This window comes from Sciurus carolinensis, chromosome 10 (assembly GCF_902686445.1).
Source record: "Sciurus carolinensis chromosome 10, mSciCar1.2, whole genome shotgun sequence".
NCBI lineage: Eukaryota > Metazoa > Chordata > Mammalia > Rodentia > Sciuridae > Sciurus > Sciurus carolinensis.
This window is the reverse complement of record NC_062222.1, coordinates 21,051,661-21,076,432: the sequence shown is the minus strand read 5'-3', so window position 1 is coordinate 21,076,432 and position 24,772 is coordinate 21,051,661. Positions and strand designations below refer to the sequence as shown.

At 36.4% G+C, this 24,772-nt stretch overlaps 1 protein-coding gene and 1 non-coding gene across 2 annotated transcripts in view; one reads left to right on the top strand and one right to left on the bottom strand.

Moving 5' to 3' along the window:
* Positions 1–7,421, top strand: part of Anapc10 (anaphase promoting complex subunit 10) — an 89,651-nt gene extending 82,230 nt beyond the window's left edge. Inside the window, exon 5 of the mRNA XM_047566381.1 lies at positions 4,048–7,421. Coding sequence (XP_047422337.1) covers positions 4,048–4,278 — 231 coding nt within the window. The 3' untranslated portion in view covers positions 4,279–7,421. The remainder of the gene's footprint in view (positions 1–4,047) is intronic.
* On the bottom strand, positions 1,423–1,495 carry Trnav-cac (transfer RNA valine (anticodon CAC)). The gene has a single exon. It is a non-coding gene; the product is annotated as a tRNA-Val (tRNA).
* Positions 7,422–24,772: the final 17,351 nt, after the last annotated feature.

The window sequence follows — 24,772 nt, the reverse complement described above, 5'->3', positions numbered from 1 at the left end:
CAGTTGAATAATTAATTTAAAAAATCATGTCCTAATTTGTTTTTAAGAATTCTAAGACTGTAAAGGGCCTACGTGTGCATTGTAGAAGAAACATTTGTAAAGCACCTTGGGAAAAGAACCAAATAGAAAATCGCCCCTTTGGTTAAGTGTTCAATTCACTGTGAAAGAACATGGTGGAGAACTCATCTTTTAAGACTCACATTTAGATGCATGTTTTCATACACTCTATATATAGTTCCTATAAAGACCTTATGTGTACAATGTTAAGAAACCTTTGGAAAAGAGCTAACAAGTATTTTGCCAGAAAAAGAAATAGCTTTTGATTTAAAAATGTATTGAATACTTGCTATATTGGATATTATGCTTGCTTCTTTATATACATCATCTTATTTAATCTTTCCAATATCCCTATGAGAATCCCATTTTAGTAATGTTATAAGTGAATTATGGACTCACACAGATTAGATAATATACCCATGCTCAAAAGTTGATAAAATATAGAACTCACATTTAAACCCATTTAGTTAACATTAAAGTCACTATTTTTATTTAATCACATATTGTTTCTTTTCAGTATCTTTATTCATTTATCTTTTATGTGGTGCTGAGGATTGAACCCAGTGCCTCACACATATGAGGCAAGTGCTCTACCACTGAGCCACAGCCCCAGCCCACATATTGTATTTTTTTTTATTGTAAACAAATGAGATACATGTTGTTTCTCTGTTTGTACATAGAGTAAAGGTATACCATTTGTGTAATCATAAATTTACATAGGGTAATGTTGTTTGATTCATTCTGTTATTTTTTTCCCTTCCCCCCACCCCTCCCACCCCTCTTTTCCCTCTATACAGTCCTTCCTTCCTCCATTCTTGCCCCCCTCCCAAACCCTAACTCTAACCCTAACACTAACCCCTCCCACCCCCCATTATGTGTCATCATCTGCTTATCAGCGAGATCATTCGTCCTTTAGTTTTTTGAGATTGGCTTATCTCACTTAGCATGATATTCTCCAATTTCATCCATTTGCCTGCAAATGCCATAATTTTCTCATTCTTTATGGCTGAGTAATATTCCATTGTATATATATATACCACAGTTTCTTTATCCATTCATCAATTGAAGGGCATCTAGGTTGGTTCCACAATCTGGCTATGGTGAATTGAGCAGCAATGAATATTGATGTGTCTGTATCTCTGTAATATGCTGATTTTAGGTCCTTTGGGTATAGGCCAAGGAGTGGGATAGCTGGGTCAAATGGTGGTTCCATTCCAAGCTTTCTGAGGAATCTCCATACTGCTTTCCAGAGTGGCTGCACTAATTTGCAACCCCACCAGCAATGTTATGAGTGTACCTTTTTCACCACATCCTCGCCAACACCTATTGTTGCTTGTGTTCTTTTTTTTTTTTTTTTTTTTTTTTTTGTGGTACTGGGGATTGAACCCAGGACCTTGTGCTTGTGAGGCAAGCACTCTACCAACTGAGCTATCCCCCAGCCTGTTGCTTGTGTTCTTGATAATCACCATTCTAATTGGGGTGAGATGGAATCTTAGGGGGGTTTTGATTTGCATTTCTCTTATTACTAGAGATGTTGAACATTTTTCCATATGTTTGTTGATTGCTTGTAGATCTTCTTCTGTGAAGCGTCTATTCATTTCCTTAGCCCATTTGTCGATTGGATTATTTGCATTCTTGGTGTAGAGTTTTTTGAGTTCTTTATAGATTCTGGAGATTAGTGCTCTATCTGAAGTATGATTGGCAAAGATTTTCTCCCACTCTGTAGGCTCTTTCTTCGCATTGCTGATAGTTTCCTTTGCTGAGAGAAAGCTTTTTAGTTTGAATCTATTCCAGTTGTTGATTCTTGCTTTTATTTCTTGTGCTATGGGAGTCCTGTTGAAGAAGTCTGGTCCTAAGCCGACATGTTGAAGCTCTGGATCTACTTTTTCTTCTATAAGATGCAAGGTCTCTGGTCTGATTCCGAGGTCCTTAATCCATTTTGAGTTTAGTTTCGTGCATGGTGAGAGATATGGGTTTAGTTTCATTCTGTTGCATATGGATTTCCAATTCTCCCAGCACCATTTGTTGAAGAGGCTATCTTTTCTCCATTGCATATTTTTGGCCCCTTTGTCTAGTATTAGAAAATTGTATTTATTTGGGTTTGTGTCCGTGTCCTCTATTCTGTACCATTGATCCACCTTTCTATTTTGGTACCAATACCATGCCGTTTTTGTTACTATTGCTTTGTAGTATAGTTGAAGTTCTGGTATTGCGATACCCTCTGCTTCACTCTTTCTACTGAGGATTGCTTTAGCTATTCTGGGTTTCTTATTCTTCCAGATGAATTTCATAATTGCTTGCTCTATTTCTGTAAGGTACATCATTGGGATTTTAATTGGAATTGCATTGAATCTGTATAGCACTTTTGGTAGTATGGCCATTTTGACAATATTAATTCTTCCTATCCAAGAACATGGGAGATCTTTCCATCTTCTAAGGTTTTCTTGAATTTCTTTCTTTAGTGTTCTGTAGTTCTCATTGTAGAGGTCTTTCACCTCTTTTGTGAGATTGATTCCCAAGTATTTTATTTTTTTCGATGCTATTGTGAATGGGGTAGTTTTCCTAATTTCTCTTTCTGAAGATTCATCACTTATGTATAAAAATGCATTGGATTTATGAGCTTTGATCTTGTAACCTGCTACTCTACTGAATTCACTTATGAGTTCTAAAAGTTTTCTGGTGGAATTTCCAGGTTCCTCTAAATATATAATCATGTCATCAGCGAACAGGGATAGTTTGAGTTCTTCTTTTCCTATTCGTATCCCTTTAATTTCTTTGGTTTGTCTAATTGCTCTGGCTAGAGTCTCAAGGACGATGTTGAATAGAAGTGGTGAAAGAGGGCATCCCTGCCTTGTTCCAGTTTTTAGAGGGAATGCTTTCAGTTTTTCACCATTTAGAATGATATTGGCCGTGGGTTTAGCGTAGATGGCCTTTACAATGTTAAGGAATGTTCCCACTACTCCAGTTTTTTCTAGTGTTTTGAGCATGAAGGGGTGCTGTATTTTATCAAATGCTTTTTCTGCATCTATTGAAATAATCATGTGATTCTTGACTTTTAGTCTGTTGATATGGTGAATGACGTTTATTGATTTCCTTATGTTGAACCAACCTTGCATCCCTGGGATAAAACCCACTTGATCATTGTGCACTATCTCTTTAATATGTTTTTGTATGTGATTGGCTAAAATTTTGTTGAGAATTTTTGCGTCGATGTTCATTAAGGATATTGGTCTGAAATTTTCTTTCCTCGATGTGTCTCTGTCTGGTTTAGGTATCAGGGTGATATTGGCTTCATAGAATGAGTTTGGGAGGTTTCCCTGTATTTTTTAACATTGAAAACAAATAGGTTGCTTTTGTCAGCAACAGGAGCAGCATATTTTTCATGTTAGCCACTTTTGTTTGTATAAATATGTGATATGTACAAAATTATATTGTTTAACCTATACAAAAATGTTTCACTTTTGTTTCTTCCTGAGCTGTGGGTGAAACCCAGGGTCTTGCACATGCTAGGCAGGTACTTTAGCACTGAGCTACATCCCCAGTTCTTTTAATTTTTTATTTTGAGACAAGGTCTCACTAAACTGGGCTTCACTGAGTTACCTAGGCTGGACTCGAACTTGTGGTCCTTTTGCCTCAACCTCCTGAGTTGCTGGGATTATAGGTTTGCACCACTGCACCCAGCTCCCACTTCACATATTTTTAAGGGCTGCAGAGGCATGTGCTTTCTAATGTTATAGAAGTTTATACAGTTTTCTGTTAATCCTATGATTACATACCTTTTATTTTTATTTTACCTACTACTATGGTACATACAAAGTGCTTCACAACTGCGAAAGTAGATAGGTAAAAGTGTCTCCTAATTGGTAATGGTTAGTATCATAGTTTTATTTTTGCAGTGGGCAAATGTTAATTTGATTTTAGAATGCATTCATTATTACACATTATATTCACAGGGTGAAATCATAATCTGACTTTCTTTTTTCTTGTTAGCAACTTGAATTGGTGGAACCAAGTGGCTGGATTCATGTTCCCTTAACTGATAATCATAAGAAGCCAACTCGGACATTCATGATACAGATTGCTGTTCTAGCCAACCACCAGAATGGGAGAGATACCCACATGAGACAAATTAAAATATACACACCAGTGGAAGAGAGCTCTATTGGTAAATTTCCTAGGTGTACAACTATCGATTTCATGATGTATCGTTCAATAAGGTAACTTTAAAGTGGAGCAAAAGTGATGAATCCTTTGTTTTGTTCTGTTATTACATTTTATGTTGGATATCGTTATTGAAAAATGCATCTGTTATTTTGTAATTTTGTATACATTTAAAGGTATTTTAACTTTGATAAATAAATTTTGGGTCATATTGTTTCAGTTTCCTTTAACATGTAATTAAGCTCACATATTTTACTTTACTAGAAATGAATTCAAAGCCAATCTGTATATTTTCCCTTGTATCAGAAGAAAACTTGTGGGGCTGGGGTTGTAGCTCAGTGGTAGAGCACTTGCCTAGCACATGTGAGGTACTGGGTTGGATCCTTAGCACCACATAAAAATACATAATTAAAATAAAGAAAATTGTATCCATCTACAGCTAAAAAATATTTTAAAAAATCAGTTTAACTGAAAATTTCAATATATACAGTTTTTAAATCAACCTGTTGATTTCATGTAGTGATCATTACATATTTGAGAATAAAACTATGTTTTACCAAAATGTATATCACCTTTAACAAGTCGAGATTACCCCCCACCACCACCAAAGGAAGCTTATTTTTTATATACTGGGCCTACCATCTGATTTGGTAATATCATTAATTGTATTACGTTTACTTCCATGAAACCCTTATAACCCTAGGGTTATCTATATCCTGGCAATATTATGTTAGAGACTGCTGTTATAATCCAATGTTTATCTCAATTCAAGTAATACTTACAGTTAGTTTCAAACTTTTGTCTGACACCGTATCATTTTCTGGAGATAACATGTCCTGTGAAAATTTAAAAAATATATGAAATTGTTCTTAATAAAGATTTTAAATAAACACATAAAGATGTGTTTATTTCAGTGGTTTAAATGAACAGTTAATTCCATATACTTTTTTCACCCTGTATCTATTAATTTTGTGGGGGATGGTTGTTTAGCTATAGACAAATCCCCAGATTTGCTCTTGTTTTGGAAAGATTGCTTGGTGGTTCTTGAATTGCTGGGTCCATATAAGTCTACAGTAGGAAAGTTTTAAAAATAATAGTGTGTTTGCTTTATTCTGGCAGGGTACTATTTACTTGGATACTATTGAAAAAAGGGTTTCACTTTTTCACCATTCAAAAACTCTGCTCTTCTTCCTGTGAGTTCCAGAAAGAGTTTTATTTCTGTTTTGTTTTCTTTGAGGTAAAAAGCATGGTATGTGGTCTGTAGGGTCAGCTAAAGTCTGCAGCCAAAATTTCTTTGAAATCACCACATTAGAGATATAGGTGTGGATGCTGGGGAGAGCAGAAGAGAAACTGAAGGAAAGCACTGGAGAGGAACTAAAGGAAGTGAGAGTAGAAACGCACACTGCAGGCGCTGATGGTTTTCTGAGTTCAAGAGGAAGAAATCTGTCTCAAAAAAGTATAAGAGGTTGTGTTAGTAATGTTACTGCTTTTTTTTTTGACTACTTTTTTTTTGCTTAAAGAAATAAAAGGAGTAGACTACTTATCATTGAATCATTGATACAATCCAGTCTGTTATTTCCTACTACTAATAGTTTAAGAGACTCCTGAAATCAGGAGGAATTACAGAGAATGTTGAGAAACCTGTATGTTTTCTACATTTACTCCTTTCCCCTAATTTTCATATACTGCTGAATGACCATCTTTTTAGGTATGGTAAAATTCTGTAGTGAAGGATTATAGAGATATTTCCCCTTATTATAAGGAAAATTATAAAGATACAGATTGATCATGCATTACATTAACAAAATGTAATTATCCAAAACAGTTTCATTTCACTTTATTTGTAGGTGTGGGTGCAGTGCCAGGGATCAAACATGGGACCTTATGCGTGCTAAGCATACACCCTGTCACTGAGCCCACGTTTCACTTTCAAAAATGCACATTATTTTGAGGCTGAGGGTGTAACAGTGGTAGAGTGCTTGCCTACAATGGCAAGGCACTGGGTTCAATCCCTGGCACCATGGAAAAGCAAAACAAAACAAAAGCATATTATATATCTGACAGATATTGTGTCTAGAATATATAAAGAACTCTTACTATTCAACAGTCAAAAGAAAAACTAATCCACTTAAAAGGTGAGCAAAAGATTTGAACTTCACCAGTTCAGACTATGTGACCAGTCCATTCTATTCCCACATTTGCCTGAGAAATGAAAGCTTATGTCCATACAAAGATTTGTACATGAATGTTCACATACAAATGTTCATGTGTAAATGTAGGAAAAGGAGTAAAAGTAGAATGCATACAGCTTTGTTTGTAATACAGATATAGTCTCCTTTATCCATAATGCCTACTACCAGAAGTGTTTTGAATTTGGGTATATTTTTGGATTTTGAAATACTTGTATATACATAATGAGGTATCTTGGAGATGGGAACCCAAGTTTCCAAACATGAGATTCAGTTATGTTTCATGTATATCTTATATGAAGAGCTTGAAGGTAGTTTTATACAGTGTTTTTAGTGTGCCTGTATTTTAAGTATGACCCATCATATGAGGTCAGGCGTGGAATTGTCTGCTTGTGGTATCACATCGGCATTCCAAAGAATGCAGTGTTTCAGATTTTGGATTTTTAGATGAGGGAGGCTGAATCAATACTCAAAAACTTCCTGCAAACAAACCAAATCTGAATCAACAGGAGAATATATAAAGAAATTGTGGTATAATGAAATACTATGAAATAAACAATAGTTTTGTTTATACATGCAACGACCTGGATGACTTTCCAAATAATTATGTAAAGTGACAGAAGCTGCACAAAAAGAATATATCCAAATGATTCCATGTTTCACAGAATTCCTGAGCACACAGACATCTGAGCTGATGGAAGGTAGATCACTGGTTCTATAGGACAAGGGAACAGGAAAAAGCAAGAATGAATGGACTGCTTCAGTGGATGATGGGAATGTTCATTTTAATTTCACATGTAATCTCCAGGTATAATCTCCACTTTCAAAATCAGTGTGTATTATCTTAGAAAATATTGTCACAAGAAACTATAAAAATTGTAGAATTTTAAATCAGTCATAGAACACTATAAATGTGCAACTCTTCAAAAGGACTGGTTCATTCAACTGGTTTTGTGTGTGTGTGCCTAGATGTTGGATATTGAATAGATGGATGAAGGAAACCTAGACAAATTGGATGCATGCCTTGCTTTCCATTTGCTTATAGTCCCCTAGCAAAATATTGCATCTTTAACCAACCAAATCAGAAACTGGAAAGCGGTAAGGTAACTAATTGGCAAATTGCAATACAGAGGAGAAAAGAGAGTTTACTTCTTATTCCAGGAAGACAGAGGTGAATCTGAAGACATTTTGGAGGAGGTGGAATTTTAGAAAGAAATACTATCTATTATATCAGCTAGTTTTTCACTTTTCAAACCCATTCTTGAATCCAGACTATCAATTGTTTTTATATGAGTCACAACAATTAATGTGAAACAGATGATTTATGTATTTGAATCCAAGTGATGTTTGTCCATTTACTCTTGTTTAAAAGCGTTCAATGACTAAAACTCAAACCTTGAAAAGTAATTTTAGACACCATACATTCTTTTATCCATTCTGTTAATATAGCATAGAATCAAGCATATATTACTTATAACATCAAAATAGCTTTTATAATTATGTATAACTTATTTGATAACATCTATCTCTAGTGTTTTACAAAATTATTTTTGCTCAAAATTCTTCACTGGAAAAATATTGGTTCATCATGCGTTGTTTTTAATTGAATTCTAGGTTATTAGTTTTAATTTATCAATTAGATTTTAAAAACAATTTTCAAAACACATTAAAACATTAGGAAATTGAATTCATGTAGTTATGGTTATACGAGAACATTTTTGCTTTGTAGATCTTTTAAACCAAGATTATCTTTTGCCAACATTGTTCTGACTTTCCTGGCTTCTGTTTGGACTCCCTGGAGTATAGCGTTGGGAAATGTTTGATGTACAAGACTCTTTACCAACCCTCGACAAGGAAGTCTCTGTGCTTCATGTTCTGCCTTCACTCAGTTGTACCCAGAAAGCCTTAAAGAGAGGAAAATGAGAAAGGAGAAAGCCTCTGGGATTAGTTGGCTAATTGCCCATGATGTGGATTTACTCTATTAACAGGAAAAACCTTAAGCCTAATTGGAAAACTCCACCTGTAAATCTAAGAAAATGTATCCTCTATGGCACTTTTATATGAAAAGTGAAAGATATTTTTAATACTGTTAGCCAGTCTATTTTCCAGTTTTCTGTGGAAGTACCTTCACTTTGTTCCATGACTGCCTCCACGCTTGTGGTCTGTTTTCTATTTTTTGGTAAACAGAACCAGCTTCTGTTTTGCAAACAAGAACACTTCCCATTGGACCTATTTAGAATTTCCACCTGATTGTGACTCTTTTTCTGAGTGGATGTTTATTTCAGGAGATGATATTCAATGTGATCTTGATGGAAGCTCTGGCATTTACCATCTCAATCAAAATTGCTAAGTTTGTTGCCACCGACTTGCCCCTGTTGTCGTTCACTGATCACCATAAGATCTTCTACTATGCATGCACTTTTCCAGTGTTGAAAGCAAATTACTGTTCTCTCCCTGTGGTCTTAGAAATAATTCTCCAAACTGTTTTTATAGCCTTTATTTAGAGACGAGCTCTCCTCTTTACACTGGCATTCATCTGTAACTGGAGATCCAGATTTTAACAGATCATTTCCTGTTATTACTATAGCAGTATCAAAATACTGACCACTTACCAAGAAGCGAAGCATCCAAAAGACTGAAGCAGAGAGTTCAGCCAGCTATTTGTTTTTCAACTGTGAAAATTTATAAGAATCACATGTTAAATGGATATGAAGATGAAGTGGAAGAGAGTAGCCCACGTAAAAGAAAGGATAAACCATTCAGGTATTAGGTTATAGCACAATCAGGTGTTTACCAAAGACAACGGAAAGGAGGTCAATCTATAAAAACAGGGCCTGTTTTCTTAGGGTAGTATTCAGTAATAGGAAATGCACGTTCCTATTCTCCTGAAGTTTTCTTTCATTTTTTTTTTCCTAAGTCATCTAGGCAGTTTAATACAAAATTCATTTCTTGAAATTTTCAGTTGTTAGATGAGTAGCGGGGAGTAATTTTGAGTCCTGAGTCCTGTCTCTTGTCTCTCTATACTAAATAATCCTAAGTCTGCAGCTTCTTTCTCCACATTATCACTTCACATTGTTCTAGGTCAATTGCTAGAAGCTCCCGGCTGGACAACTGGCTTTAGTTTATGCTAAGATGAAGTTATCCAAATAATATTCCATCCTATGACTTTTTATAAATACCTACACCTATATTACCTTATAAATTTACCTTTATAAGTAAACCCAGAAGCCTTCGGTGTCGGTGTCCATTCAAGACCATACATCTCTCTTCCCCAGTTCTTTTACAATTTTTCATTATTCTCACACTTTGTTCTATCCAAGCAATAAATACCCTTGTCTATTTTAAGTACACAACTCCCTTATTCTTTTAGTGTATAACACCAAATGGAATGTAATCTTGTCACTTCTCTACCAATTTATATCATTCAAAAATCACTCCCTGGAAGGCTTTCCTTGATGGAATTTAATTCTGTATATTTTTGTTCATTCTTTCTAATTTCCTCAGCATTTATGGAATCTGCCAGTGCTATATTACCTTATTAGTGTCTTGAAAGCAGTGCATCAGTCTTTTTTCTTCTGTATTTGCATTTTTACAATTCGTAGTGTCTACTGGCATGCAGTAAATACTCATTTCTTTTATAAATCTTTCACAATAAATATTTTCACATTTGATATGTAATTTCCACAAATGTAAAAGTCTGGAGGTACATGGTTAAATCATTGATCAGGGCAGCCTAAGTATGTAGTGGCTTTCTGATAATTTTAGGTCATTCTCTCATGATCAAAAGATAGCTGCTGCAGCTCCAGCTATCACAGTGGCATCCGAGAGAGAAAGAAAAGAGAAATGTGGCACTGGCTGCATCTGTCCTTGATAGGAAGGAAAAAGTTCCCCAGAAATCACCAGCATACTTCCTGTGTGTCACACAGCCACCTCCAATAAAAAGGAGGCAAGTGTGTATGGGGAAGCAGGTAGTACCAGGCAAATAGAATTGCCACTGTTGGATTGGGCACATCACTGATTTCTAGAACTGAATACATTGTCTCCCTGAAAAACAAAGTACAATATTGTTTGCTGAAAGAAGAACGGGAAGTGAGTGTCAGGCAGGCAATATCTGCCATATAGTGCCGCTTGGACCTCAGCATCCTCCTCTGCAGACAGGACATAATAGCAGTACACCTTAGAGGATTGAGTGAGATGATAAATGTGAGCACTTAGCACAGTGCCTGGCAAATGGTAAGCATTCAATAAAAGGTAGCAGCCGTTACTGCTGTTATCTTCATCCTGTTGGGTCTGAGAAATCTCTGGGGGCAAAACAGGAGTTTCCTTCTTCCTCAATTCTGCTGGGCTTTGGAGGAGAGGCACTAGTTCTGCAAAACCACACGTATGAGGACCTGCAAATTCCTCTTCCAGCCTCTGTGTTTTATCTCTGCAGTTGGCCATCTGTATCCTGAGGTCCCACATCAGTGGAATCAACCTACCATGGATGGAAGATGCAGATTTTGAAAGAAAGTTTATATTTGTATTGACTGTGTGTGAACTTTTATTCTTGCCCTTATTTACTAAATAATAGAATATAACAGTTACTTTCATAGCATTTGAAGTGATAAAAGCATATGGGAGACGGTGCGTAGGTTAGGTGTAAATTCTACACCATTGTATGTAAGGGACTCGGGCATCTGCAGGTTGTGGTATTTGTAGAATCTTGGAACCAGTCCTGTATACTCGGGGGACAGCTATACTATCACCTTGTTATAATATCAAAGAACTTGGTTACAGCAGTAGAATTTTTTTTTTTCAAATAATTTTTGGTTGTTGATGGATCTTTTATTTTATTTATTTATATACGGTGCTGAGGATCGAACCCAGGACCTCACACATGCCAGACCCACTCACTCTACCACTGAGCCACAACCCCAGTCCTGAAATTTCTAACTTCAGTAAGTATTACAGTGGATGGGGGCTAAGATCACCTTTTTACTTTGATTAACAACACTGTTGTCCTTTGAGTTCATCCATAATATTAAAGCTATTTTCAATCCTAGCATAAAAGAAAGGAATACTTGTTAAAACTTTCTTGTATCACGAGCTGGCATGGGTGCTGAACAACCCCATCAGTTCTTCAATACCCACTCAACTCCCTGAAACAGGCTCAGCTGCAGCACGTGGAGACTGTATCTAGCTTTAGTTCTAAGGTGCTCACTTAAACCTAGTCCTTACTCCAGTTCCTGGTCTGAATCCCACAGCTGCTGGTAGTTACTTTTTCTTATTCCCATCCTTTCTTGATTCTTTGGAATTTCATAATAAGCACTATTTTCCTCACTCCAAACTTGTATTCTCTTAATGTGTTCTCAGACACAAAATTTACTTTTGAGTAAATTTTCTTGATTTCGATGAATAGAATAGAAATCCCTATTCTAGAGCCTCTCTAATAAAATAAAGATACTATAATTTTAGGAACTCTTCACCAATGAAGAAAAATAAATACAGTTTGGTTTATGAAGATAAATACATTTGTTCAGCATCTCTAGTAATTAGAGAAATGAAAATCAAAATTGCTCTAAGATTTCATTTCACTCCAATTAGAATGGCAATTATCAAGAATACAAGCAACAAGGCTGGGGATATAGCTCAGATGGTAGAGTGCTTGCCTCATAAGCACAAGGCCCTGGGTTCAAATCCCCAGCACAAAAAAAAAAAAAAAAAAAATACAAGCAACAATAAATGTTGGCGAGGATGTGGGGAAGAAGGTACACTCATACATTGCTGGTGGGACTGCAAATTGGTGCAACCACTCTGGAAAGCAGTATGGAGATTCCTTAGAAAACTTGGAATGGAACCAACATTTGACCCAGCTATCCCACTCAGTATACACTCAAAGGACTTAAAACCAGCACACTACAGTGACAAAGCCACATCAATGTTTATAGCAGCTCAATTAATAATAGCTAAATTGTAAAACCAATCTAGATGCCTTTCCATTCATCTTTCAAAAGATGAATGGATAAAGCATATATACACAATGGAATATTACTCAGCCATAAAGAAGAATAAAATATGGTATTTGCAGGCAAATGGATGGAGTTGGAGAATATCATGCTAACCAAGATAAGCCAATCCCAGAAAACCAAGTCTGATAAGTGGATGCGATACATAATGGAATGGGCGGTAAGGGAAGAATGGAGGAACCTTGGATTGGGTAGAGGGGAATGAGAGGAGGGGAGGGGGCAGGGGTGGGAAAGATAGCGGAATGAGACAGACATCATTACCCTATATACATGTATGATTGCACGTATGGTGTGACTCTACATCATGTACAACCAGAGAAATAAAAAGTTGTACTCCATTTGTGTACAGTGAATCAAAATGCATTCTGCTGTCATGTATAACTAGGACAAAAAAAGATAAATACATTTTGACTTGAAAGTATGCAGTGCATTTTATAAAGATTTACTTAAAAGGGGGAATAATCCAAAGTGTCAAATTTTAATAATTAAGGATAACTGATTGTTCATCCCATTCATATTAACAAGATACTTACAACCGTGTGATCAGTTGTGTTACATACAGTTTCCAGGAGGGAAACATTGCATCTTTTTTCAACCAACGTATGTTACTAAAAGCCTTATTAAATCATGTAGAATGTGAATAAGTTGAAAACATGTTTTCAATTAAATAACTTTCAATCTAACTGATAGCAGTGACTAAGAATACACAAAAACATTTCCAAACACTCAATGTAAGGTGATAATGAGTGAAACAGATAATAAATAATCATTTTAATAAGTGGCAATATCATTAATGCCCAGAGTAGTCAGTAAGGTTCTTCTGGGAGAGAAAGAAGGATGGATGTAGAGGCATCTGAAGAGGCTTCCTTTTATATGAAGTTGAGGTTCTGTACAAGGTGAAAAATCAAGCAAAACGAAGAAGGCCAAAATATCCCCTGCCTTCCTGGTGGATGACATGTTGATGAGTGTTTTAAGTCTTGGCCACACTGGGCTTCTCATGAGTCTGGGACTCTGTGGCCTAGCTGTGGCGGGAAGCTCCCTAGAAGGAGGGGGGAGCTTTCTGTACGCACTCCTCAGGGATGCAGCAGGGGACAGGTAGGCTCGGAAAGGAATCGAGCTTCCTCCCAGGCGGCGGTCTTTGGGAGTGGGGATGAGGTGGGCCTACGTTTACCGTCTGGTTCCAGAACAAAGTGCAGATTCAAGTAGAGCTGAACTGGGGGTGCGTTTTCACCGTGGATAACTGAACACACTTGTGGAGTGGGGCTTTTAGATTCAGTCTGTAGTAAAGCAGGATGATAACGTGAGTGATAGACTTAAGAGCAGAGGAGTGTGGGGTGAAGTTCATCCTATCCTGTTATGCATTGGGGTGCTATAGTTTGACAGCCATACCCTTATGTAATTATCATGTTTATATGCATATAAGTCAACTCATACTAATGTATTTATAGAGCATTAGAGGAGAAAGGGGGCAACAAGGGTCACCTACCACCCCTCCCCCAATATCAGTTGTGGAAAAGACTTGGGAATAATACCACAATTTTTAAGGCAATAACTTAAGGTAAATCAAGGTATTTAATTAGTTTTTGCCATATATAAGTTATCTATGATTGGTCCACAGAGAAGGGGTCTCAGAAAATTGCCAGGGGAAACAAGGTGGGTAGGATTCTGTGCTTTTCCAGAGGCGATTCCCTAGAGGATGAAGCTTGTGGGATTTTGGAAATACCCACTCAATTTCAATCAATTGCTCCAGGTTGTTTTCTTCATTTCCACAAGTTTAGATAATAAATGGAATTCTTAGAAAAATTCACTTGTAAGAAAGACCACCAGAAATCACAGAGTTCCAAAGAAGGCTTTCAAGTGGTTGTCACAAATATATTTGAATTCTTGGGACCATGGCATGTAGTGTGTTGAAACAAAATCATCATTAATAGGAACACAACTTGATTCCTTTGGATTCAACTTGTGCTTCTCTCAAGTCTAATTACTTTATTGTGTTCAAAATTAGAAAATCTTCTTTTAGAATTGAGAAACCTTTAAAATAATATTGTTTGTATAATAATCCTTTTTCATGGTGTGTCAACCGAAGCAAGTGACATAAAAGAAACAAGAATGTAGTGTAAGCATAGTTTCTTAACTAATATTAACCACTTTTCAAATATTCTTTGTGTAGCTAGTCAATAGAGGAAGAGGAAATATTTTTAATGGAAATGTTTTGTATGTGAATAATTTTTTATTTAACATTTGTAATCTGAAAGGACATAGCTTGGTAGTATAGGGATTATATGAGAACTTGAGTCCTGTCCACTGTAATCCTTAGCTGATTGTGTGTGTGTGTTTGGAATAATGTACATACAGTGAAGCACACCAATACCACTCAATGAATTATGTCAAAATTGACATGTAGTGCCAAAAACTAGAACTTCCTTTTACCGTGATTTTTGTGATACATACCCATGTTACTGTAGCTGTATGTATTGTGGGGATTTACCATAGTTGTTTTACACGTTTTTCTGTTATTGGTTATTGGAGTTGTTTTCCATTTGAGTTTATTAGAAATAATGCTCTTATTACTCATTTAAATTCATTTCATATATACTTTTCTGTTAGCTAGGTGTGTATGAGTCAAATACCGAGTTCAAATGATAGAGACATGCTCATGTTTTGTAGATAATGCCAAGTCATTTTCCAAAGTGGATGCACCCGTTCACATGTCAACAAAGTGTGTAAAAGTTGCTGTTGCTTCATGTCCTCACCAACCTTTAGTCTTCTTGATCATTTTAATTTTAGCCATTTTGGTGACTGTAGTAGTTTTAATTTTCTTTTCCCTGATAACTGAGGTCAGACCACTCTTCGTATGTTTACTGGCACTTTAGATAGACTCTCCAGGGAAATTTTCTAGTCTTTCACTCACATTAAAAATGTCTTTATTTTCCTATTAATTTCTAAAAGTACTTCATGTATTCTGGATATAGACCCTTTGTCACTTGGAAGGATTATAACTTTTCCTGTCTGTAGGTTACCTTTTTAATATTCTCACCACACACACACACACACACACACACACACACACAACTCTGAGGTGACAGAAGTTAATTAGCTTGATTATGGTAATTATTGCACAATGTATATTTATATCAAAAGATTACACGGTCCACCTTGAATATATGCAATATGTCAATTATGCCACAATACAGTGGAAAAAGGATTGAATTCTTATTTGTAATATAATCAATCTTTTCTATGAAATTTAGTGGGTTTTTTTGTGTGCTACGATATTTATTCCAACCTGAATATCATGAAGATATTCTATTTCTCTTCCAGATGGATTTGCTTTGTTGAGCACATTTGGATCTACAACCCACTATAGAAGATAGGAAGTAAATTCCATGCTTTTCTCTCTGTGTGGACAGCCAGTTGACCCAGTGCCAGGTTTTAAAGACAATCTTCCTTTTGCTTTACAACACCACCTTCATTTGAAACCAAGTGTCCATATGTGTGCCGTATGTTTTTGAGCTTCCCACTCTGTTCAATTCAGATAGGATCACACTATCTGAATTACTGATTATTGGTAATATATTTTGATATTGGGCAGGTTGAGTTATCCTAGTTTGTTCTTTTTTTTTTTTTTTTTTTTGGTGGTGCTGGGGATTGAACCCAGGGCCTTATGAATACTAGGCAAGCACTGTATTAACTGAGCTATATCCCCAGCCCATTTGTTCTTTTTTTAACAGTTTCTCAGTGATTCTTGGCCTTTGTAATTACTATGTACTTTTTAAATTTGACTTATCAGTTTATACACACACACACACACACACACACAACAATCACACCCTGATAGAATTGTGTTGGGATTGTTTTGATTTGACAGATCATTTGAGGAGAAATGACACTATTCCTATATTACATCTTCTAATTCACAGAAGACTTCATGTATTTGAATCTTTAATGTTTTCGTAATGTTTTATGGTTTTCTAAGGATATATCTTGTTTATCTTTGTAGATTTCTTCCTAGAAATTTGAACTTGCCCCATTATAAATGGTTCTTTTGAGAAGTTTGATAAATTGAAACAAAATTTATTTATTTTATTTTTTTCTGATATTCAGTCCTTTTATTCTTTTTTTTAAATTCATTTTTATTGTAAACAAATGGGATACATGTTATTTCTGTTTGTACATGGAGTAACAGCATACCATTTGCATAATCATACATTTACATAGGGTAATGATGTTTGTTATTTTTTCCTTTACCCCCACCCCTCCCACCTCTCTTTTCCCTCTACACAGCCCCTCCTTCCTCCATTCTTGCCCCCCTCCCACCCCCCATTATGTGTCATCATCCACTTATCAGTGAGATCATTCGTCTTTGGATTTTTGAGATTGGCTTATCTCACTTAGCATGATATTCTCCAATTTCATCCATTTGCCTGCAAATGCCATAATTTTATCATTCTTCATGGCGGAGTAATATTCCATTGTATATATATATATATATATATACCACAGTTTCTTTATCCATTCATCAATTGAAGGACATCTAGGTTGGTTCCACAGTCTGACTATTGTGAATTGAGCAGCTATGAACATAGATGGGGCTGTTCTCTGTAGTATGCTGATTTTAAGTCCTTTGGGTATAGGCCATGGAGTGGGATAACTGGGTCAAATGGTAGGTCCATTCCAAGTTTTCTAAGGAATCTCCACACTGCTTTCCAGAGTGGCTGCACTAATTTGCAGCCCCACCAGCAATGTATGAGTGTACCTTTTTCCCCACATCCTCTCCAACACCTATTGTTGCTTGTATTCTTGATAATCGCCATTCTAATTGGGGTGAGATGGAATCTTAGGGTGGTTTTGATTTGCATTTCTCTTATTACTAAAGATGGTGAACATTTTTTCATATGTTTGTTGATTGCTTGTAGATCTTCTTCTGTGAAGTGTCTGTTCATTTCCTTAGCCCATTTGTTGATTGGATTATTTGTATTCTTGGTGTAGAGTTTTTTGAGTTCTTTATAGATTCTGGAAATTAGTGCTCTATCTGAAGTATGAGTGGCAAAGATATTCTCCCACTCTGTAGGCTCTCTCTTCGCATTGCTGATAGTTTCCTTTGCTGAGAGAAAGCTATTTAGTTTGAATCTATCCCAGTTATTGATTCTTGCTTTTATTTCTTGTGCTATGGGAGTCCTGTTAAGGAAGTCTGATCCTAAGCCAACAAGTTGAAGATTTGGACCTACTTTTTCTTCTATAATCTGCAGGGTCTCTGGTCTGATTTCAAGGTCCTTGATCCATTTTGAGTTGAGTTTTGTGCAGGGTGAGAGATATGGGTTTAGTTTCATTCTCTTGCATATGGATTTCCAGTTTTCCCAGCACCATTTGTTGAAGAGGCTATCTTTTCTCCATTGCATATTTTTGGCCCCTTTGTCTAGTATGAGAAAATTGTATTTATTTGGGTTTGTGTCCGTGTCCTCTATTCTTTACCATTGATCTACCTGTCTATTTTGGTGCCAATACTGTTTTTGTTACTATTGCTTTGTAGTATAGTTGAAGTTCTGGTATTGCGATACCCCCTGTTTTAGTCTTCCTGCTAAGGATTGCTTTAGCTATTCTGGGTTTCTTATTCTTCCAGATGGAAATTTATTTTTTATCATATGCAGCGACCTTTTAAACTTACCTCTTAATTAAGATAGCTTAGCTACAGACTCTATTGGATTGCTAAGATCTGTAAATAATGGCTATTTTGTTTCTTCCTTTCTTTTCCGTGTATCTTTTGTTTATTTTCTTTCCTTATCATACTAGCAATGCCCTCCAGTAAGGTATTAAATAGATGCCTCAGATGTCATACTGAACATTGAGAGCAATCATTCTTGTTTCTGATCCTAATGGAAAACTTCTTAAGATTTCCCTACTTCATATGTTTACTGAGGTATTTTGGAGACAGCCTTAGTCAGGTTAATATAGTTTACTCTGTAGTTTTGTGGTACAGTGTTCTAGATGAGTCAGTTACATCAAGTTTATTATTCATTTTATATTCTGATTTTTATCTGCTAGTTCCATCAGTTAATAAGAAATTTGTATGAAAAGCTATTATATCATTATCTATTTGTCTACTTTTCCTTATAATTCTGTCAATTTTCTCTTTATATATTTTGAGGCTATGTAAGTACATATTTAGAATTGTTATATTTTTCTAGTTGATCTAATGGAAATTCTATAGTGTTTGTCAATTAAGCATACTTCATATTAAATAAAGCTATAACTAGTTTGCTTTTGACTACTGTTTGAATATCATCTTTTACCCATTGTTTTCCTTGTTTCCCTTTTGTATCCTTATATTTCTTATAAGTTTTCTGTAAACAAAATACAGTTGGGTTTTGTTTTTTATTCAGTCTGGTTCTCCAGGAGGTAGAAAGCAGGGTAGCTGATTAGCCTCCCAAATCAATGTCAACCAAGTAAACATCTAGAAGAAAAGTGAGAGAGAATTTTAGAAAGATAGTTTGGGGGGGGTACCTTCTAATATTAAGGCCAAAAGTTTGGCCTGTGTATTCTGAGTTTCCAGAAAATAGTAAAGGGATTTGAAAAGGTGAATGGTATGTGTTTTAAGAAGGTTAAATCAGTACGATTCAGCTGGAGCAGAAAGCACTAAAGGCAATAAAGATATGCATTGTACACCTATAGCAACAATACCTGATACTAGTTCTTTTTTTTTTAATATAGTCTTCAGCATTTAATATGCATTTTTTTATTGTAAACAAATGGGATACATGTTGTTTCTCTGTTCTGATACTAGTTCTAATGAAATATTTGTTGACTAAGTAAAAAAACTCAGCTATGATGTGACAAGGGGTCAGATAGGAACACAGTAGTGGAAATGACAAGGAATGACTTAATATCTAGAGAAGACAGAACTCACTGACCGCTTATATGTGAGTTGGCAAGTTCAAGAAAATCAGCAAATAGATGCTACTATCATGCTAAGATGTTTATATAGCTACAACACAGTGGTGAATGTTGATCCTTATAAAGCATTACAGGACTGGGGATATAGCTCAGTTGGTAGAGTGCTTGCCTTGCAAGCACAAGGCCTTGGGTTCAAATCCCCAGCACTGCCAAAAAAAAAAAAAAGTATTACAAATAGTTAAAGGTAAGGGAAAAGTAAAGATAAGTATGATATTTTTCTTTACCACCACCACCCCTGATTTTCAAACTATCCTGTTAGCTTTGATTTGTAAATTAACATCTTCCATATTCTATATGGATAGTAGCTATTTCTACATCCATGTTTCTGTAAGCACTTTTGAGGAAAGATCTTCAATTTACATATTTTCAAGAGGAGGCATTTTCATATAGTTACCATTAAGTGCATTTGCAACTTTTTGTTATTACAGGGTGCCTGTGTAAGTCAATGGCAAATAATTCAATGTTTCCTATTTCAGATCTTTCCCCAAAGTACAGTTATTTATCATTCCCTTAACAGCGGTTGACTCATTTTTCATTTCATACTTATTAAAGAATGCAGAATTTGTAGTGGTTATGAAAATCTTAGGGGATTTTTAGACTAATTAGTTAAAATATGTGATAATTCTTATAGTCATAATTATTAGTAGTCGTCATCAGACATTTTTATTATATGAATTTCTTGGGTGTTTCAGTCTGCTTTTTTTGGCTGCTAAATCCATTCAGTGTGGATTTTCTTCCCTTCTTTTAAACCTCAGATTGTGAACTTATATTCAGCAGAGCTTTGACTATAAAACTTCTGTACAGCTTCAGTTAAGAAGGTTCTTCCAGAATAGTGTTGAGTTTATTTCTGCAGGCACTCTGTAGGGATTCCTGGCCGGGAATCCATTCCTTCGTATTTTCTTTACCTACATATTATGAATTCTCAAGGGATTTATTTTCTCCACTAGAAGCCCAAGCAGAGGGTTGGGTTTGTGACTCAGTAGTAGAGCACTTGCCTAGCATGTGTGAGGCACTGGGTTCGATTCTCAGCATCACATACAAATAAATGAATAAGATAAAGGTCTATTAACAAAAATTTAAAAAATAAATAAAAAAATAGAAGCTCAAGCATAGGCAGGCCAGTTAGTTATTCTATTGTTCAGTGTCTTCTTTGGCTGGTGAGTAAATCCACCTTGACATGATAGGAGGTTTTGCCCTTTTAGGTTTTGTGCTGGGGCATTAGTTGCAGTTCACCACCTTATGAGCTCCAAGTTCTCCTCTAGTCGTTTTTCCCCTTTAAAACCAAACTCTGATCTTGCAAACCCTACTCACCTAGGCCAGGGTAGGGCAGTCTACTCATTTGCTAATGTAGTTTCCCTTTGCTTCATTATTGCTGCCATCTGGGTATTTTTGTTTACAGTTTCTCAGCCATGCAATTTCCTCCAGTATTTCAAGTCCTATCAGGAGAGGTTTCTTATGTGTGGCTTTTCATAAGACTGAAACTCAATCATGATCGTTCCTATATCTATAAAGATTTTTCCTTACCTGTTTTTAAATATGCTTTGCTTAACCCCCCCCCCCCCCCGCACGGTGCCGGGGATCGAACCCAGGGCCTTGTGCTTACAAGGCAAGCACTCTACCAACTGAGCTATCTCCCCAGCCCCTTAACTTGATTTTTATTTATTTATTTATTTATTTATTTATTTTTATTATTGTAAACAACCTTAACTTGATTTTTAAAAAAGGACCTTATGGGTCACAATTGTTATGGCCTTAAAATGACATTTCCCTCTCTTTTGATTTAATAAAAAAGTAGTACCTAATTTTGATATCTCTAAAACTTGTCACATCATAAATTTTACTCAGCGGCACAAAGGAAATAATTAACTCTGGAAACTGATAGAAAACTAGCCCCTTTAACTTGACCTGAAAAAGTAACCTTGAAGAATGCATCCCATGTGAATAAATAACACAAAATTTGGTGTAGCGATTATCTTGGGGTCTAAGGGAAAAGGAAATGGAGAAATGAGATCATTAGGGAGCTTCAATTACATTTGTAATGTTTTATTTCTGAAGCTGAATAGTGTATGCCCAGGGGCTCATTATATGCTCCACATTTAGAAAAGTCTGAAACACTTCCTAATAAAAATGATTATTAAAGAAATTATCACCATAGTGCAGGTAGTACTGAGCCTGTAACTGCTGTAACAGAAGATACTCAAGTCGTAAAGACAATGCTCCATCTTCAGGAGGTCAGGGAGTAGCCAGCTGGGTGCCTGTAATCCCAGTGACTTGGAGGTTGATGCCGAAGGGTCAGAAGTTCAAGGCCAGCCTCTGCAACTGGGCAAGGCCCTGTATCAAAACAAAAAATAAAAAGGGTGGGGATGGGCTCCTGGGTTCAATCCCCAGTACCCAAAACCAAACCAAACCAAACCAAAACCAAACAGAAAAACCAGAAGAGGATTAAGTTGTTCTTTTGAACCCAGGGGCTATATCCCTTTTTATTTTGAGATGTGGCCTCACTAAGTTGCTTAGGGCCTTCAACTTGCAATCTTCCTGCCTCAGTCTCACAACCAGCTCTAACTAGTTCTTTTAGCTACGGTTGGTTAAGATTTTGTGATTTCCAGGTTCTTTTTTGTTTTTTTTCTTTTTCCCGTGTCTGTTGAAAATGTCGTGCAACTGACCACACACTGCAGCCTGTCCAGCGCGGATGCTGTGGTGCATAGAGAGTCTTTCCAGCATTATCCAGAAAAGCAGTGGGTGAGTCTAATCATCTGTGCTGAAGAGGTTTCTGTTTTTACAACAAAGTTCTCTGCTGACTTCTTTGTATGCGGTAGTCCCAAGTGTTGCTGCTGAGTGATCTTGTTCACTTATGTCCTTTAACACCAAAAGATGAGAAGGGAAGACTGGATGGGCCTTTAGAGGGACCCAGGTCCCTACGCCTGGGACTGCCTCACTCCTTTACAGGTTCTCGTCCAAACACTGAAAATGTTATTGAGGGCTTTCATTGTGCCAAACAGTAAAGTATTCTTTATGTACTGCCTTATCTATTCATGACACCCCTAGAATGTGGGTCTTATTGTGATCTTCTTTTTAGGATGAAGGAAATATAGATGAATTCAACTAGGTCATGCAGTTACTGAGTAAAGAAAGTATTTACTGCTGAGGAATTCTAAGGCAACTCTCTCCTCCCTCTGTCCCTATGTATATATATAGCTCTTCGACTCCAGCTGTTTTTCTCCATTCCTCTGTCTATCATCTATCGTCTATATCACGTTATCTAGTGTTAGGTACCACATAGCTATAATTTGATATTATTCAGACACCAGCAAGATTCAAGTAACTGTTATAAGACATCAGATTTAGTTGATTCCTATTTGCATACAGTAGCTAAGACAAAAAGGAGCAGTTAAAAAGGAAAAAAAAATAGCCAGGTCACCAGGAGAGAGACGTGGGTGCAGGGTAGCAGGCTCTCTGGAGAACCAGCAGCCCGAGGCTACTGTGGTTGAATACCTGATGCGGTTGATGGTATGTGGATAAGTTAGGCATGCCCTCTGGTTTTATGTTTTCTGTCATACCAGAGACTATTAAAAGAACAATTTTGTCCTGGGATTCTCACCTTTGCCCTCCTCAAATAAAACCGTCATTCCCCACATCTCTACTGTTAGGGGAGTGGGAAATCACAGAATGGGAATGCAAAAATAAAGAACTAAGAAAAGTTGGCCAGGCTACAGTGTTTCCTCTTTATTCACACAGAAGCTGGTGGCTTTAGAGAAAAGAAGAAATAAAAGAAAAGAAGGATGGAGGGAGAGACAAGAATGATAAGACAGGGGAGGAACAGGGGCAACCCAGGGAAAAGGATTCAGTTACGTTTCCTGCTGGGATTGCTTTGCAAATGAGAGACTTGTGTGCCTATTTCATAACTTTACAACCTTGTGTGGAAAAGTTTGAGTTAAATGACATTGATTTAATTTAAATGGGACCTGATAAAGAGATAAAGATCTCTTTTCCCTGATCTCTTAGAGAAATTCACATATCTCCAAACTTGTTGAATTGTCATCTCTACTTCATGCTGATGCATGTGTTTAATTATTTGGCCTTGTTTAAGTAATTTTGGGCCCAAAGTATTTGGATATTTAGGGGCCTTTCCTTGGATAAGCAATAAATCATAAGTGAATTAGTATGATCTCAATTAAAATAAGACTTCATCTATATTTGCCATCTCCATCTATATGTGGTCCAATCTAAGCCCTACTGTGATAACACCTTAATAATAAAATTGGTTTTTAAGACCCAGAGGCATGAGCATGAGTATATGTTTTCTTTTGCCTTCAGAGTTCACAGGTGTCCCAAAACATTGTAAAGATGCAAGAAGGGCCAATCTAAGGACAAATGCCCTGGGGTGGCCAATAAATAGCTCTGTTTGCAAGAATATTTTGCTGTTTCATAGTTTAAAAATCAGTAATTTAGTTTAAATTGAGTCTTGTGGAAAATTGTGAATCTCTTCCCTAAACTTTCTTAGATTCAAATATTTCTCGTGCTATCCTGATACTGATACCAGATTTGGACTTTTTTTTTTTTTTTTTTTTCATTCCTTGGACAGCCGCTGTCTTGCTACCTCTTTATCTTGTTTCTAATAAGAACTAGAAAATTTTCATAGGAACCTTTTACAAGTCATTCTGAAAATTTTTAATAAAAATTTTTTCTTTTAAATGCATTCCATTTTCTACACACACCACAGGAAAGTGAATTATTCAAATACTTTGGAAAGTGCTTTATTGTTTATTTCTATGTTTCATCTTATTCTCTGAATGGCAATAAAAGGGTTTGATTTTAATCTTTTTGGTTTTTTGTAGCTGATGTGGCCTTTTTGAAATTTTACAGAAGTATTAGGACTCTGTTCATTGGGAGGGGGACAATTGGTAGTTGATAAATTGTCTACCTATATTAACTAACTCTGCTTCCCCTTCCTACGTGTGTTCTGTCTCACAAGCGGCAGATCAAGTGTGAATGAAGCAGGTTAAGAAAGTCCTTATCACTAAAGGAATGACTGGCATAACTGCTGTAAATGGCAAGCACACACCGAAGGGCTTCAGAAACCATTTCAACATGATGTGGAATTGGATGCTTAATTCAGGGTCATAAGATTTAATTAAACACCATCGTCATGGGAGCTTTGTGGGGCTGCAGGTACCTCAAGTCACTTCCTCCCAGGCTTTTGGGGCATTACATATGCTCTCTTCCCACAAGGGCACCTTTAGCTCCAAGTAGGTAATTGTGATGCCTAAAGGTTGTGAACTCTAACACCATGGTGTTTATTTTTGAGAGAATTAGGTCAAGATTAGCCTAAGGGGGCACCAAATAATTTAGGATCACAAGCAGAATGGGGAATAAAAGGTGTTTTATATAGAATCTTTACAGGTGGATTTT